The sequence below is a fragment of the Somniosus microcephalus genome, chromosome 4 (assembly GCF_052327205.1).
Source record: "Somniosus microcephalus isolate GS21.2 chromosome 4, FLI_Smic_1.0, whole genome shotgun sequence".
NCBI classification, from domain to species: domain Eukaryota; kingdom Metazoa; phylum Chordata; class Chondrichthyes; order Squaliformes; family Somniosidae; genus Somniosus; species Somniosus microcephalus.
In genome coordinates, this window is record NC_140990.1 from 147019320 (window position 1) to 147036398 (window position 17079).

The window sequence follows — 17079 nt, forward strand, 5'->3', positions numbered from 1 at the left end:
CTCCCTCTCCTCCCCTGAAGGTGCTGACTCTGGCTGGGTTCACTTCTACACTCGCTGGTTCCCCTCTCTCTCCTCCCCTGAAGGTGCTGACTCTGGCTGGGTTCAGTTCTACACTCACTGGTTCCCCTCTCTCTCCTCCCCTGAATGTACTGACTCTGGCTGGGTTCAGATCTACACTCACTGGTTCCCCTCCCTCTCCTCCCCTGAAGGTGCTGACTCTGGCTGGGGTCAGTTCTACACTCACTGGTTCCCCTCCCTCTCCTCCCCTGAAGGTGCTGACTCTGGCTGGGGTCAGTTCTACACTCACTGGTTCCGCTCCCTCTCCTCCCTTGAAGGCGCTGACTCTGGCTGGGTTCAGTTCTACACTCACTGATTCTCCTCCTTCTCCTCCCCTGAAGATGTGTATTCTGGCTGGGTTCAGTTAAACACTCATTGGTTCCCATCCCCTGAAGGTACTGACTCGGGCTGGGTTGATAGAAACATAGAGGATAGGAGCAGGAATAGGCCATTCGGCCCCTCGTGCCTGCTCCGCCATTCAATGAGATCATAGCTGGTCATTCAAACTCAGTACACTGTTCCTGCCTTCGCCCCATATCCCTTGATCCCTTTAGCCTTAAGAAATATTTCTAACTCCTTCTGCACTCACTGGGTCCCCTCTCTCTCCTCCCCTGAAGGTGTTGACTCTGGGTGGCTTCAATTCTACACTCACTGGTTCCCCTCCCTCTCCTCCCCTGAAGGAGCTGACTTTGTCTGTGTTCAGTTCTAAACTCACTGGTTCCCCTCCCTCTCCTCCCCTGAAGATACTGACTCAGGCTGGGTTCAGTTCCTCACTCTCTGGTTTCCCTCCCTCTCCTCCCCTGAAGGTGCTGACTCTGGCTGGGTTCAGTTATACACTCACTGGTTCCCCTCCCTCTCCTCACCTGAAGGTTCTGACTCTGGCTGGATTCAGTTCTACACTCACTGCTTCCCCTCCCTCTCCTCCCCTGAAGGTGCTGACCCTGGCTGGGTTCAGATCTACAGTCACTGGTTCCCAGCCCTCTCCTGCCCTGAAGGTGCTGACTCTGGCTGGGTTCAGTTAAACACTCACAGTTTCCCCTCTCTCTCCTCCGCTGAAGATGCTGACACTGGCTGGGTTCAGTTCTAGAGTCACTGGTTCATCTCTCTCTCTCGCTCCTCCCCTGAAGTTGCTGACTCTGGCTGGGTTCAGTTCCACACTCACTGGTTCCCCTTCCTCTCCTCCCCTGAATGTGCTGACTCTGGCTGTGTTCATTTCTACACTCACTGGTTCTGCTCCCTCTCCTCCCCTGAAGGTACAGACTCAGGCTGTATTCAGGTCTGCACTCACTGGTTCCCCTCCCCCTCCTCCCATGAAGGTGCTGACTGTTATGTTCATCAGTAAATAGACGTTTTTATTATAAACAGCTAGCTTGTGCTTGTCATTTATTCAGCCATGTTGAGTTGTAAACAGTAGCCATGTTGACTCTCACGACCAGTGCCTCGTGCTAAACAAGACAACCCAATATAGATGTAGCCCACTACTAAAACATACAGCTACACCTAGTGTACCATTCTAGAATGACTTGTTACTGCATATCATTGCATCCCCCTTCCTTTGAGGTTAAACAAAATCAATATCAATCAACTTTCAAGAAGAACAATAAAGATGATATCAGTAACACTTTTGCTAGTGCTCTATAAACCTTCGAATGAACTTGTTTTTTTTTACATAATGACGCAAACATTTAAAAAAAAAATCTTCACAACAGTCAACACATGTGCAAAGCTTTACTTTATGAACTCTAAGCTTTTCATTCTTTTATTATAGTTTTCTTTGTACTCAAAGATTAAGTCTATCAGGCTTTTTTACTTCACGTGTGGATCTTCTCAGCACAGGTAGGCCGGATGTGTTTGCATGAGAGCCTGTATGTATGTTTGTGTTAGATTGTTCTGGTGGTGAGTGACAAGATTCAGTTGCGGCATTGTCATCGATTTGCTCTTGGATAGTTTCTTGTGTTTTCAGGAGGGAACGGCGGTTCCTCCTGAGAATCTGTCCTTCCTCAGTTCTAACAGTGTATGACCTTGGTCCTACTTCCTCAAGAACTGTAGCTTTCCTGTTCCATGCATCTGGATCCTCAATCCTGACAACATCATCCCTTGTCAATGATTTCATAGTTTTGGATGACTTGTCATAGTGTGATTTCTGTTTCAGCTTTAACAGTTGAAGTCTCTGTCTCAGTTCCTTACTCTGCTTTTCTTTTGCACAGCAGAGTAGCATGGTGCACAACTTGTGACCCATTAGGAGTTCAGCAGGTGAAGAACCGCAATCTAAAGGGGAGGCTCGGTAGCTCAGCAGGGCGAGATAAGGATCAGACTTGCTTTCTGTTGCTTTCTTCAGTAGCTGTTTGAGAACTTGAACACCTTTCTCTGCCTTACCATTCGACTGAGCATATAGAGGACTGGATGTGAGGTGCTGCAAGTCATAATGTGCTGGTAGTGGTAGTGGTCTGTCTCAACTGTGAAGATGGGAAGTCCATATATGTAGCCATGGAACTTTTCTAGTCCAACTACCAAGCCTAGACATTCCTATTCAATCTGGGCGTATCGACACTCAGAATCAGTCATAGACCTAGAGGCATAGGCAACAGGCTTCCAATCTTCACCCTCTGCTTTTAGCAAGACCGCGCCTAGGCCATCCTTTGATGCATCCGTTGACACTTTGATTCTCTTTGTTGGGTCAAAGAAGGTGAGTACAGGTGTGGTTGTCAGCACTGTTTTGAGGTTCATCCACTCTTGTTCATGTCTTTCTGTCCATGCAAACTCATTTGTTTTATGTAGCAGGTCTTGCCATCAGGCTGTCTTGGCTGACAAGTTAGGAGTGAACTTTCCAATGAAGTTTATCATCCCCATGATACCAGATAGATTATCTCCTAGGAAAGTGACTTCCTGGATGCCAAACTGACACTTGGCTTTGTTGAGCTTCAGTCCATTCTGGCGTATGCTCTGTAGCACTTTAGTCAGCCTCTCATTGTGTTCTTTCAGTGTGGAGCCCCAGATGATGATGTCATCAACATAGACCCGGACTCCTTCCAGACCTTCAATTATGTATTCTATCGCTCTATGAAAGATTTCAGATGCAGATATTATCCCGAAAGGCATTCTGAGGAAACAATACCTGCCAAATGGTGTGTTGAAGGTACAGTATTTTGTGCTCTCTTCATCCAGATTTAGTTGCCAAAATCCTTGTGAGGCATCGAGCTTTGTGAACTATCTGGCAGCTGACATTTCACTGGTGATTTCTTCTTGCTTGGGAATCTGGTAGTGTTCACGTTTTATGTTTGCATTTAAGTCCTTTGGATCCATGCATATTCTTAGATCATTGTTCTTTTTCTTTACACATACCATGGAGTTAACCCAGTCTGTTGGCTCTTCGACTTTCCTGATGACTCCTAGTGTGGTCATTCTGTCCAGTTCTTTCTTGAGCCGGTCACGCAGGGGCACTGGAACTCTCCGTGGAGCATCCTCCTTTAGCTGGATCTTGTAAGTGAATGGTAGAATTCCAAATCCTTTGAACACATCCTGGAAATTACTCACTACAGAATCCACTGAGTCATCTGGTCTGATTATGGCAGTTTATACGGTATACTCTCTTGACCAGTTCTAAGTCCTCACAAGCTTTGTCACCTAGTGGTGAATCAAGTCCTTCAGCCACAACAGAAAACATGAGATGATGCACTTTGTCTTTGACTGTCACTTTAAGTCTGCATACACCTAAGCTATCTATTTTCTGTCCATTATAGTTCTTCAGTAGTACTGACTGTTGTGTATGTACCTTTAAGAGAATAACTGGTCTCAGACTGCAGTACCGGCAGTGACCACCCGTGTATAAAAGGCGCTAGTGAGCCTCTGTTGTGTTTAGTTTCACTATTGACTTCCACCAGTAAAGACGTGTTTTGTTTAACTCTGCTGTCCGTGTCTCAATCATTCACGGACATAATACTGGCGACGAGCAGATACGAACCTACCTACAGTCTGCACCACCTCCTGGGATCCATTCCTACAGCGAAGTGAGCAGAGGTCGAGGCCAGAAAGAAAAGAAAGTAAGACACAGTAGAAACGGGTGTCGACCGTGGGCATCCGCCCTGTGTTGCAGAGTTGAAGATTGCTGGAGAAGCTTTCGGATGCGGGGCCTGGTTCCTGTCGACGGTGCTTCAGCTAATCGGGCTGGTGGCAGGTAGTGCACTGATCCTTCCTGGGCTGCGGCGGTCGCAAACTCGAGCGGGTGGTTTGCAATGGGGCCGAGCAGCGTTGTCGGGAAGAAGAGAGAGAGAGGGTGGAGCACACAGGGCACGGCCGGTGCTACGAAGCCGGGCTGCGTATAGACCCGCGAAGAGGGAGGCAAGAGCCCCACAGGGTTGTTCCACGACGGGAAAATAATTAAAAAAAAAAAAATATTAAACGCGCAAGAAACCGTGGAAAGCAGCGCTAACAACAGCGGGGAAGAAGGCAAAGCGCGGGAGGCGCCATCATAATCAGTGGGGAAGAAGGCAAAGCGCGGGAGGCGCCATTTTGTTAAATCGGGGAAGAAGGCAAAGCGCGGGAGGCGCCATTTTAGGTTTGCAAGATGCCGAAGACTGGCTGTATCACTGCTTTTGATAATACAATAGAGGACTGGACCACGTATATGGAAAGAGTCAAGGTATATTTCGAGGCAAACGAAATAGCGGAGGAGAAAAAGGCATCGATATTGTTAAACTTAATGGGTGCTAGAACGTACGGCCTATTGCGGGACCTGATTACTCCAGCCAAACCGAAGGTGAAGAGTTTTAACAAAATTGTTGCTGTCCTACAGGAACACCTAAACCCTGCACCGCTGTTGATAGCAGAAAGATTTAAATTCCACAGGAGAACTCAGCACAAAGATGAGAGCAATGCTGAGTATCTTACGGAACTATGCAAGCTATCAAAGCACTGCCAGTTCGGAGCAGGACTGGCAGATACCCTACGGGACAAATTTGTCTGTGGACTCCTGAGTGAAGGAACACAGAAGAAGTTACTCTCAGAGAAAGAGCTGACGCTAGATAAGGCTTTCAGCGTGGCAGTATCGTATGAAGCAGCAGCCAGGGGAGCTGCAGAAATTCAACAAAAACCACAGGAATATGACACCCACGAAATGACACGGGGATTTGCAAAATGTTATCGCTGCGGCAGAACTAACCATGACCAGAAGGACTGCTGGTCCAAAGACAAAATATGCAGGCAATGCGGGAAGATGGGACATATTGCATGAGTTTGCAAGTCTGGGAAGAAGACCAGCGACAACAAAAAGGCTACTAAGGAACCATACAAGAAAGTACAAAAGATGACGGACAGTAGTTCCGAAGACCAGATGAGCGATAGTGAATCCGGGAACAGGAGACTAAGCTGTCTCAAACTTCACAATGTAATCGCAAAAGAGGATCACCGAACCGTTTGGGTCACCCTCACGATAGCAGGGTCCCAAGTTAAAATGGAATTGGATACAGGATCAGCGCTAACCATCATGAATCGACGAGACTACGAGCGGCTATTTTCACACATACCCTTGAGAGAGACATCCATCGTCTTGACGACGTATACGTGGCAAAAAGTATACCCCAGAGGAAAAATAAGGGTGCCTGTCGAATACAACGGCAAGAAAATATGGAAATTGTATCTCTACATACTGCCAAATGGTGGACCACCGTTATTGGGACGGGAATGGATCAGGAAGATAAACTTAGATTGGCACTCCATTCGTGCAATGACGGTGGACGGTAAAAAAGATGAAGACGTCACTCCTGGACAATTGTCAACAATCTTAACTAACGCCAAAGAGGTATTTCAACAAGAACTGGGCACGCTTAAAGGCGTAACCGCCTCGATAAAAATAGAAGAGAATCCAGTTCACAAGTTTTTCATATGCAATTCGCCCAGCCGTCAAGGCAGAACTGGAGAATCTGGAGAAGGCGGGCGTGTTGTCTAAGGTCGACTGGAGCGAGTGGGCGACACCCATCGTTCCTGTCATGAAGAAAACGTTAAGCAATAAGTCCAGGGAGCCAAGGAAGATTCGCATCTGTGGGGATTTCAAGGTGACGGTGAACCCAGTCCTTCACACAGTACAATATCCTCTTCCAAGGATAGAAGACATCTTCGCCTCACTGTCTGGAGGGAAGCGTTTTACAAAAATTGACCTAGCACAAGCATATTTGCAGATGGAGGTTGAAGAGTCCTCTAGGAAGTATCTCACGATAAACACTCACAAAGGTCTTTACCAGTATCATCGATTGGTATTCGGAGTAGCATCGGCTCCAGCGATATGGCAAAGAGCGATGGAACAAGTCCTGCAAGGGATTCCGGGGACTCAGTGTTACTTGGACGACATCCTTGTGACGGGTGAAGATGACAGTGAACACCTTAACAACCTAGAACAGGTGCTCACTAGACTACGGGAACATGGGCTGCGAGCCAACTGCCCCAAGTGCGAATTTTTAAAGAAACAGATATCGTATTGTGGCCACGTGATTGATGAAGAGGGGTTACATAAGTCCCCTGACAAAATTGAAGCGGTTGTTAAGGCCCCAGCGCCTGAAAATGTGTCGCAACTGAGGTCATTCCTTGGATTGGTGAATTACTATCATAAGTTTTTGCCGAATTTGTCGACAATTCTGCACCCACTGAACGCCCTGCTACGAACGGGGGTAGCATGGAAATGGAGTGATGATTGTAAGCGTGCTTTTCAGAAGAGTAAGGACTTAATCACTTCAAGGGAAGTATTGGCTCACTACAACCCAGCACTGCCGATCAGACTGGCGTGTGATGCGTCTCCCTACGGCATTGGGGCGGTACTGTCACATAAATTCCTTGATGGTTTAGAGAGGCCGATAGCTTTTGCGTCACGCTCGTTAACTTTTGCCGAGCGTAACTACGCCCAGATTGACAGAGAGGCCCTCAGCCTAGTGTGGGGGTTGAAGAAGTTCAATCACTACCTGCACGGTCAAAAATTTACTCTACTAACCGATCATCAACCTCTTGTCTCCATTTTCAACCCTCAGAAGGGCGTACCAATAATGACAGCACAACGGCTGCAGAGATGGTCCCTTTTCCTAGGGGCACACCAATATGACATCGAGTACAAAGGAACTAAACAGCATGGAAATGCTGATGGATTGTCACATCTACCGTTGCCGACGGTGGAAGAAGAAGACCTTGCAGTGGATCCAATGGAGTTATTCCACTCGACCATAGTCAAATGTCTCCCTGTGATGAATGCAAACATAGAAAAGGAAACACGGAATGACCCGACACTATCACAGGTCTATGATTTAACGGTGAAGGGATGGCCAGCACATGGCGAACCACTGCTGCCAGCATTCTCGCCGAGAAGAGAACAGCTGTCAGTGTGCAGAGGAACCTTGATGTGTGGATCCAGAGTAGTAATTTCACCTAAGTTGACAGATAGAGTGCTCAATGAGCTTCATGAGGGTCATCTGGGTGGGGTAAAAATGAAGAACTTAGCCAGAGCGTTTGTGTGGTGGCCGGGAATCGATAGAGAAATCGAAGAGATGACCAAGAGCTGTGCAGGATGCCAGAAGGTCCAAAACGCCCCACCACAAGCTCCTCTGCATCCATGGGAGTGGCCCTCATCTCCATGGCAAAGGGTGCACGTTGATTTTGCTGGTCCCTTCATGGACTCGATGTTTTTAATTGCGGTGGATGCACATTCAAAGTGGCCAGTGGTAATAAAAATGTCCTCAACCACCACGGAAAAAACTATCACAGTTTTACGAACCATATTCGCCAGAAATGGGCTGCCTGAACAGATTTGCTCTGACAATGGACCACAGTTTGTGTCTGAAGAGTTCCGGAGGTTCTTAAAGAACAATGGTGTTAAGCATTACACATCTGCCCCATATCATCCAGCCACTAATGGATTGGCTGAGAGGTTTGTCCAAACATTCAAGAAGGCTATCAAGGCAATGTGTAATGAAGATATACCCCTACAACACAAGGTGGACAACTTCTTGTTTGCCTACCGGAATGTGACACATGCGGTTACCAACCAAACTCCAGCCATGATGTTCTTCAATCGAAGACTATGATGCCGCTTGGATTTGGTTAAGCCAAACGTCCGAAGAGATGTGGAGAACAGGCAGTTTCAGAATATGAATGAAAGGCCGACCAGGAGTTTTAAGATAGGTCAACCAGTTTTGGCCCGGGACTACCGCACTGAGAAATGGCAGCCAGGAACGATTTGTACACGACAAGGACCTCTCATGTATACCGTGGACGTTGGGGAGAGCATTGTAAGATGCCATGCTGACCAGATTCTAGAGTCACCGGAAAACGTCAACTCCACACCACGATCTGATACACCTGGTAATGAAATCGACGTTCCAATTGCAACTACCGCAGAACCGGTAATATTGGAAGCAGATGAACCAAACAATGACATTGATCCCGACTCAACATTGCCAGAAGAACCTGATACCCCAAAGAGGCGTTATCCAGACAGAATCAGGAAGCCTCCTCAAAGACTGAACTTATAATTGCTTAAACTTAACCAATGTATCTTGCAACAGTAATTGTGATTGTAATTCGCTATCATTTAGTTGTTAAATGAACGTTATGTACTGTTTATCTAAAAGGGGAGGAATTGTTGTGTATATACCTTTAAGAGAATAACTGGTCTCAGACTGCAGTACCGGCAGTGACCACCCCTGTATGAAAGGCGCTAGTGAGCCTCTGTTGCGTTTAGTTTCACTATTGACTTGCACCAGTAAAGACGTGTTTTGTTTAACTCTGCTGTCCGTGTCTCAATCATTCACGGACATAATACTGACTTTTTCTGTATTTTGGGCTTTTCTTTCATATTTTTAATGTCACTCATACTGATTAAGTTTGCTTTTGCCCCAGTGTCTTGTTTCAATGTAACTAATGCTCCATTTACCTGCAGTGGCATCATCCATTTGTCCTCTTTTACTGCATTAACGTTATGTTCAGCATTGTCCATTCCTGAGGGCTGCATATTTTCTGTATCCTTTTCTATATTGTCACATGACACCATTCCTACAAAAAATGTCTCACTTAAATCAGTGTCCTCTTTTACTGCATTAACTTTATGTTCTTTCTTTGTTTTTACTTTTGAAAAGCATTGTTTGGCAAAGTGATTCTTTCCATCACATTTTGTACACATTTTCCCAAACGCTGGGCATTGTCTTGACTGGTGCTGGTAACCACAGCGTTTACAATTGAAAGTTCCATCCTCCGATTGCTTTGCATTCCTGTTCTGCCCACATTTCTTCCCCTTGCCGGACACAGCACCAACAGCTGCACTGTCACTCACTACAGTCGCACCATTATTAATTTCACTGAAAGTCTTTGCGTGCTGCTGAGCTAGCTCACTGGCATGGCATATTTTCACAGCATCCTCCAATGTTAGTTTGGTTTCTCTCAACAGACGTTCCCTGACCTTTTTATCATGAATACCAAACACAATCTGGTCACGAATCATAAATGATTTCAGTTCAGAGAAATTACATGTCTGTGCTTTCAGTTTCAGATTGGTCACAAAGCTATCAAAAGTCTCATCTTGCTGTTGTGTCCGTGAACGGAACACGTACCTCTCATAGGTCTCGTTCTTTTTGGGAGAACAATGTTTATCAAACTTCTTTTGCACGTCATCCATTTTTTCTCTGACCTCCTCTTGATCAAATACAAACATATTAAATACCTCTGTTGCCTGTGGGCCTGCAACCATGAGCAGCAACGCTATTTTCCTTGCGTCTGGCTTCGTACCGAACCCGATGGCGGCAATGTAGAGTTCAAATTGTTGTTTGAAAGTCCGCCAATTGCAGTCGAAATTTCCCGTGAGCTTCAAACCCTCTGGTGGCTTCAAATTCTCCATGTCGCGATTCGCAATATTCAGATATTACCACTCCTGGTACCATATTGGGCCAGAAATTAGGATCGGGGGCTTGCCGCGCGTGCAAGTCCCCGATGTGCACTTACCCGGCGCGCCTGCCTTCCAGCTCCCAGGACGCGTGGATTTCCTCTTCTCAGATGATGGCTCCCGGGCAGCGTCTGACGTCACGCCACCCAGGAGTGCAGCCAGCGCGAAGCCTCGAGCGCGGAGTGCAACTGAGAGACGCCCCTTAATGTCTAATTTCCATAGGACACGCCCCCAATCTTTCCAAGCAGCTGGAGAGGACTGGTATTTACAGAGCAGCAGTTCAGGTAGGTTATCTGTATTTTTATGAATGTTTTGTTAACTTTTATAAAATTTTTAAAATGTTTAAATGATTTTGATGACTCTTAGATAGTTTTAAAGAGAATTGAAGCTATTTAAGCAGTTTTTAAAGCCTTGAAAACATTCCTTTCATTCTTTTCAGTTAATTAGCAAAGTGAAATGGCTGGAATGTGCACATTTCACGTGGATTAAAAGAACTCAGAACTTCACTGAGGATGACCTCAGCAATCTCCTCAACGAGGTGGAGGCGAAGCGCCTGCGCATCATGGGGAATGAGCAGTCGAGGGCACCGCGAAGAGGTCAGATGGCAGCGTGGTCGTAAGTTGCACAAGCTGTCAGCGCGACCTCCACCATTCCACGTACAGCGGAACAATGTCGCAAGAAATTCAGTGACTTGCTGCGATCTGTCAGGGTTTGTACAGTTATTACTAAAGTGTACTGTAACATTGCTTAGAATTTAAGTTAACCAGATTTCAAAAGGCATTCCATGCATTTACTTCAGTCAAGTTACTTCTTGGTAAAGTCACCTGAGGTAGCAATAAAACTATGGCTTTGGGGCCAGCTCAGGGTTACCTACTGTTCTCTTATCTTGATTCCAGTGGTTGGAGCTGTAAAACTTCAATCAAAGATGTAAAGATACACCAACCCAGTCTTCAAAGCCTTCGCTGTCCATGTCAGAAATGCAGCTGTGTGATTCTCTTTTTTTCTGCTGTAATTTCAGAGTAAAAGTGCTCACAACTCCAGGGAACGCACACGCACAGGCGGTGGTGTTGCCATGCTGAAGGTTTTGACCGAACATGAGGAACGGGTCCAGCAGATGTACGGATTTGCTAGCAATCGCCCCGCGGAAGAATCTCAAACAGACATTGCTGACCCTCAACGTGAGTTGGCCTTGCCAGCTATATGTTAAAGAAGGTTAGGTGTGTGCTGAATATCTGTGATGTGGCAGATCGTGCTTTACCTTTGCAAATGTTTTCTGCTTCCTTCCCACAGCTGGACAGAGTACCTCTCACACACGGGATGAGCAGTGCGTGGAGTCAGCGGCCGCAGAGGACATTGGGGAATGTGTTTCTGATGCAGTGGCAGCAGTTACTGAGGTGGTTGAGGAACAGGAGCAACCTGTCCTATGTCAGCAAGTGCAGCAGGAGTGCATGGACCCTGTGTCGCTGGCCACTATCTCACCATCTCCTGGCCCCTGTGGCTCTGTGCCAGTCACTGCTGACTGTAGCTCCACAGACAGACACCAAATTGACACTTCAGTGCAGGTGGGAGGAGCAGAAAGACATTCAGTACAACAGCACCTACAAGATGAGGAGCTACATATTGCAGGTTTCAGTCAATTGCTGAGCTCTCTTACTGAGAAGGATGTAGACACTAGAGACTCTATCAGGCAGGGAATCGATAATCTTGGCATTACACTAAATCAGATATCATCGCAGTTGGTGGTGCTTAATGAGAATTCTCTTAATCAGGTGACATTGCAGTTGGCGGCACTTAATGGAAATATGGTTGCACTAGTTCATTCGCATGAACCTATAACGACTGCCATTACTCTGACTCCAGCAGAAGGGCCCTTCCCAGGTCACAGTGCAGAGCCACTTTGGTCCCAGGAGCCAGCAGCTGCGCCAGTCATGATGCAGGGAAACATAGACTTGCATCAGCAACAACCCTTTCATGAGGCAACTGCTGAAGAGCAGGAAAAGTCTCACAGGGGCCTGGCAAGTAGCTCCGGAGGGCTCCAGTCATGGGGATTGAAAAGGCGCAGGAAACGTTAGGGTGTCACCTTCAGCTCACTCCACCTCCCTCAACCCTAACTCACAGACGCCAGTGGCCAAATCGTTATATTGTTATATTTTTCATTTTATTGAAATGTTAAATGTTTTCTTACATATTTAAATTCAAATGTTTATTTCTGAATGAAAGGATATGTAACCGTTTCGTTTCAGCAGTACACCCAGTAATCAGTTAAAACAATTTCAACATTTATTTTAGTTCAAAAATTTTGACAACAACTGTTACAAAAGTAGAAAATAGCTAGTTTCCACCTTGAATGTCTGTATTGCAGTAAGAAAGTAAAAATGATTACTGTAAAATGTTTACACTTTTTTTTTACATTTTCCATTTTGCACATGTTTGAAAACGTTAAAATAGGTAGTTACCATCTTCAATTTTGTAATTTCACTAAGAAACCAGAACAAATGACTTAAACCTGTTAACAGAACAAATGACTTAAACCTGTTAACAGAACAAATGACTTAAACCTGTTAACAGAACAAATGACTTAAACCTGTTAACAGAACAAATGACTTAAACCTGTTTAAAAAGTGATTTCAAAACTGTTAACGTACTTGAACGAAGAAAGAAAGGCAAGTAAATACAAACTGTTTACAATATTTTTTCTGCACTGCTCCTGTTCACAAATGTTTTAAAAGTAGTGAAGCACGACTTAAAATTTACAAGTTATTCACTTTATAGATCGAAACTGAAGCTGAAAAGTTTTTGAAGATGCAATAAAAGGTCAATTTTTCACTTTAATATGTGTCCGCTTCTGTCTTTGCCTTGCGGGGGGAGGGGTAGGTACAGGGCGTAACTACCACGTGAAGGTGTTGGCTACCAGCAGTTCGCGAGCAGCCTTATTTTCTGCGGCAGTTGTCTCCTCCCCATGAGGCCTGGCAACATGCACAATGCCATCGTCTTCATCCTCCATTTCAACAGGCAGCTGTTCTTCAGTGTTCAGGGTAAGTCCTTCCTGCAGGGCAAGGTTGTGCAGGCCAGCACAATCCTTGCCACTTTCTGGTGAGAGTACTGCAAGGTCCCCCCTGACCTATCCAGGCACCGGAAGCGTGATTTCAGAAGTCCTATTGTTCTCTCCACTGTGGTGTATGTAACCTGTTCCACCTTAAGAGAACTTAAGCCTGGTCCACCTTAAGAAAGGTACTACTTTCTTTGGCTGCTGTATACGGTAATACCGGTGGTGACCACACCGGTATATAAGTGCTGTGTAGTAATTTGCTGGGTAGTTCAGCCCTGACCTTCGACTAGTAAAGACCTGTTAAAGTTATTCTTGTGGTCTGTGTGCAGTGATTCATATTAACCATAACTGGAACACACAGACTTAACAGTGGCGACGAGTACGATCTTACCCTGCGGCAGAGATACATCCAAGGCAGTTTAAAGGGCGTCGAGAAGAGGCATCCGCCCTCACCATCCTGCTGAGAAAAGACTCGGGTCTGAAGAGCAAAGGAAGAATCCTGACACGAAGCCTTCCATCAGTGACAGGCAGTGATCATCCCTTCTACCACGGTGGTGGGTAAGCCGATCAGCGACAAGCAGCAAGTCGGCCACGTTGGCTGTGGAGTAGGGGAGGGAAAACGGAGGATAGAAGGGCGGAGAACTCGACCACGGCCGCGGAAAAGAGCCGGACAGAAGTCGGGGCCAGAGGCGCTGAGACTGGGGCAGCGTAAGGCACGGGAGCCGCGGTGAATGCAAACGCAGCTGGTGTAAAAGAACGGGCTGCAAGCGGGCTGGGAGACGCAACAGCGTCGAGAGAGAGCTCGACCGTGACCGGTGAAAAAGGCCGGGCAGCTACCGAGGCCGCGAGGCGCAGCGACCGGGACAGCGTAAGGCGCGGAAGAAATTTTTTTTTAAAAACCGCGGAGAACTCAGCCGCAGCCGATGGAAAGGACCGGACTGCAAGAGGGGCTGGGAAGCACGAATTGAGAACCGCTGGGGAGGCGCGAATGGCAGCAATACGGCAATCGCCATTACAGCCAGCGGGGGAGAAAGGCAAACGCGGGAAGCCGCCATTTCGTAGGCGGGGGAAGAAGACAAGCGCGGGAAACCGCCATTTTAAAATAAAAGAAATTTTTTTTTTTTGTTTCTCAAGAAAGTTGCTACGATGCCTAAACATGGGAACATTAATGCCTTCGACAGTGATATAGAAGACTGGGCTATGTATGTAGAACGCATACAAAACTATTGTAAGGCAAATAAAATTCCTGAGACAGATAAAGCACTAACATTACTAAACTTAATGGGTGCGAAGACATACGGGCAATTGAAACACCTGTTATCACCAGATGAACCGGCGGATAAGACGTTCGAACAGATTGTTACTGTCCTAAAAAATCATCTTAGCCCCACGCCGCTGATGCTAGCGGAACGATTTAAATTTTACGATAGAAGACAGCGGCAAAATGAAAGCAATGCTGAATATTTGATGGAATTACGTAAGCTAGCAAAATATTGTCAGTTTGGAACGGGACTGACAGAGGCACTTCGAGATAGATTTGTGTGTGGTTTATTTAAACAGGATACACAAAGGCGACTGCTCGAGGAGAATGAGCTGTCTCTCGAGAAGGCGGTCACTATGGCAGCAGCACACGAGGCCGCAGCGAGAGGCACGGCAGTAATGCAGCTACGGCCACCGGAACTCGGTACAAACAAATTGGGTTTGAGTTCTGTCAAATGTTATCATTGTGGAAAGACAACGCACGATCAGAACCAGTGTTGGTTTAAAAACCAAGAATGCAGAACGTGTGGCAGGGTTGGCCACATAGCTAAAGTATGCCGGTCAGGAAAGAAGACCAGCAATAAAAAGTCACCGCAAGGAAAATATGCAAAGGTACACAAGGTGACAAAGAACAGTTTGACTGAACAGAAGTCAGATTCAGACACCAGCAGTAATGAACTGGATAGCTTAAGAATACACAACGTTGGTAAGGATACAGACCTCCAGATAATTTGGGTCACTCTTAAGATAGCAGGAGTCCAAGTAAAAATGGAATTGGACACTGGATCGGCATTGACGGTCATGAATAAGAAAGATTACAGAAGGTTATTCCAACATATTCCCTTACAGGATACGGAGATTATATTGAAAACGTACACGGGGCAAAGAGTGTACCCCATCGGAAAAATAGAGGTAGAAGTGGTCCACAAGGGCGAAGGAAGCCAAGTAATGGACTTATATGTGCTACCTGAAGGAGGTCCACCACTACTAGGACGGGAGTGGATTAGGAAAATGAATATGGACTGGCACTCCTTGAAAGCACTAACGGTAGATTCCGGGGAAACAGCTGTCAAACCTAAACGATTGTCCAGAATATTGGATGAGGCTAAAGAGGTGTTCCAGCCGGGACTGGGAACACTGAGAGGAATTACGGCAAACATCAAGATTGATGAACATGCACAACCAAAATTTTTTAAAGCCAGACTGGTACCCTATGCAATACGACCTGCGGTTGAAGCAGAGCTGGAAGCACTAGAACGTTCAGGGGTACTGTCTAAAGTAGATTGGAGTGAGTGGGCTATGCCCATTGTTCCCGTTATGAAATGTCCTGCGAACAATAAGCCAGGAGATCCAGGGAAGGTTCGCATCTGTGGAGATTTCAAGATCACCATTAATCCGGTGCTTCACACGGTGCAGTATCCGCTTCCACGGATTGAGGATATTTTCGCTTCACTGTCTGGCGGGAAACACTTCACCAAGATAGACCTGGCGCAGGCGTACTTGCAGATGGAGGTTGAAGAAGAGTCACGCCAATACCTCACGATCAACACGCATCGAGGGTTGTACCGGTACAATAGGCTGGTTTTTGGTGTGGCATCGGCTCCAGCAATTTGGCAGAGGGCCATGGAGCAGGTATTACAGGGAATTCCAGGCACACAATGTTACCTGGACGACATTCTGATCACAGGTGATGGTGATGAACAGCATCTCGCTAACTTGGAACTGGTGCTCAACAGACTGAAAGAGTATGGACTTAGGGTAAATCGGCAGAAATGTGAGTTCTTCCAGAAGCGGATCTCGTACTGTGGTCATGTCATTGACCGGGAGGGGCTTCATAAGTCTCCTGACAAGATAGAGGCAGTTGTAAAGGCTCCCGCTCCAGAGAATGTCTCTCAGTTGAGGTCGTTTCTAGGATTAATTAACTACTACCATAAATTTCTGCCAAATCTATCCACGGTGCTGCATCCGTTGAACGCTCTTTTACAGAAAGGGGTACCATGGGACTGGGGCGAAAACTGTAAGAAGGCATTTCGCAAAAGCAAAGAATTGATCACCTCAGAGGAAGTGTTGGCTCACTTCAACCCGACGCTGCCTATTCGGTTGGCTTGTGATGCTTCTCCATATGGTATTGGGGCAGTACTCTCACATAAATTGCCAAATGGCACGGAAAGGCCAGTCGCGTTTGCATCCAGATCATTGACCTCCGCTGAGCGCAACTATGCGCAGATCGATAGGGAGGCCCTTAGCCTTGTATGGGGAGTGAAGAAGTTTAATCATTACCTACAGGGCCAAAAATTTACACTTCTGACGGACCATCAACCGTTGGTGTCCATTTTTAACCCTAAGAAGGGTGTTTCGGTGATGACAGCACAGCGTCTCCAGAGATGGTCTCTTTTCTTAGGGGCACATCAATATCAGATAGAATTCAAAGGTACGAAACAGCATGGCAATGCTGATGGCCTGTCGCGCCTGCCACTACCTGAAGATGAAGACACGACGGAAGTTGACCCTGTTGAGTTATTTCATTCAACCATTATCGAGTGTTTACCTGTCACCAACGCAAGTATTGAAAGAGAAACCAGGAACGACCCGACACTGTCCAGAGTCTACGAGGTGACAGTGAAAGGATGGCCAACACGGGGTGATCCTCTGTTACCGGCATTCTCGGCAAGGCGAGACCAGCTGTCCGTCTGCCATGGTACTTTGATGTACGGGACAAGAGTGATTATTCCTCCCAAGTTAAGGGAAAGAGTTTTAAAAGAACTACATGAAGGTCATCTGGGGGGTGTTAAAATGAAAAGTC

At 46.5% G+C, this 17079-nt stretch overlaps 1 protein-coding gene across 2 annotated transcripts; it reads left to right on the top strand.

The window, feature by feature from the left end:
• The first annotated feature begins 1805 nt into the window (after positions 1-1805).
• LOC147119897 (uncharacterized) lies at positions 1806-12799 on the top strand. Of its 2 annotated transcripts, none has more exons than XM_085985296.1 (3): positions 1806-1893; positions 10986-11145; positions 11258-12799. In XM_085985296.1, exons 2-3 carry the CDS (start codon positions 11040-11042, stop codon positions 12037-12039), a joined length of 888 nt encoding a protein of 295 aa, XP_085841422.1. In that variant the 5' UTR covers positions 1806-1893; positions 10986-11039; the 3' UTR covers positions 12040-12799. The 2 variants fall into 2 exon arrangements, with proteins under 2 accessions (XP_085841422.1, XP_085841423.1); XM_085985297.1 differs by lacking the exon at positions 1806-1893 and adding an exon at positions 8151-10676.
• The last annotated feature ends 4280 nt before the right edge of the window (positions 12800-17079 follow it).

What these genes read in the sequence shown, in the direction of transcription:
- LOC147119897 (XM_085985296.1), top strand. Translation starts at nt 11,040, where the DNA reads ATGCTGAAGGTTTTGACCGAACATGAGGAACGGGTCCAGCAGATGTAC. An exon ending in AGACATTGCTGACCCTCAAC is followed by an intron (nt 11,146 to 11,257) that starts GTGAGTTGGCCT and finishes TCCTTCCCACAG; the next exon opens with CTGGACAGAGTACCTCTCAC.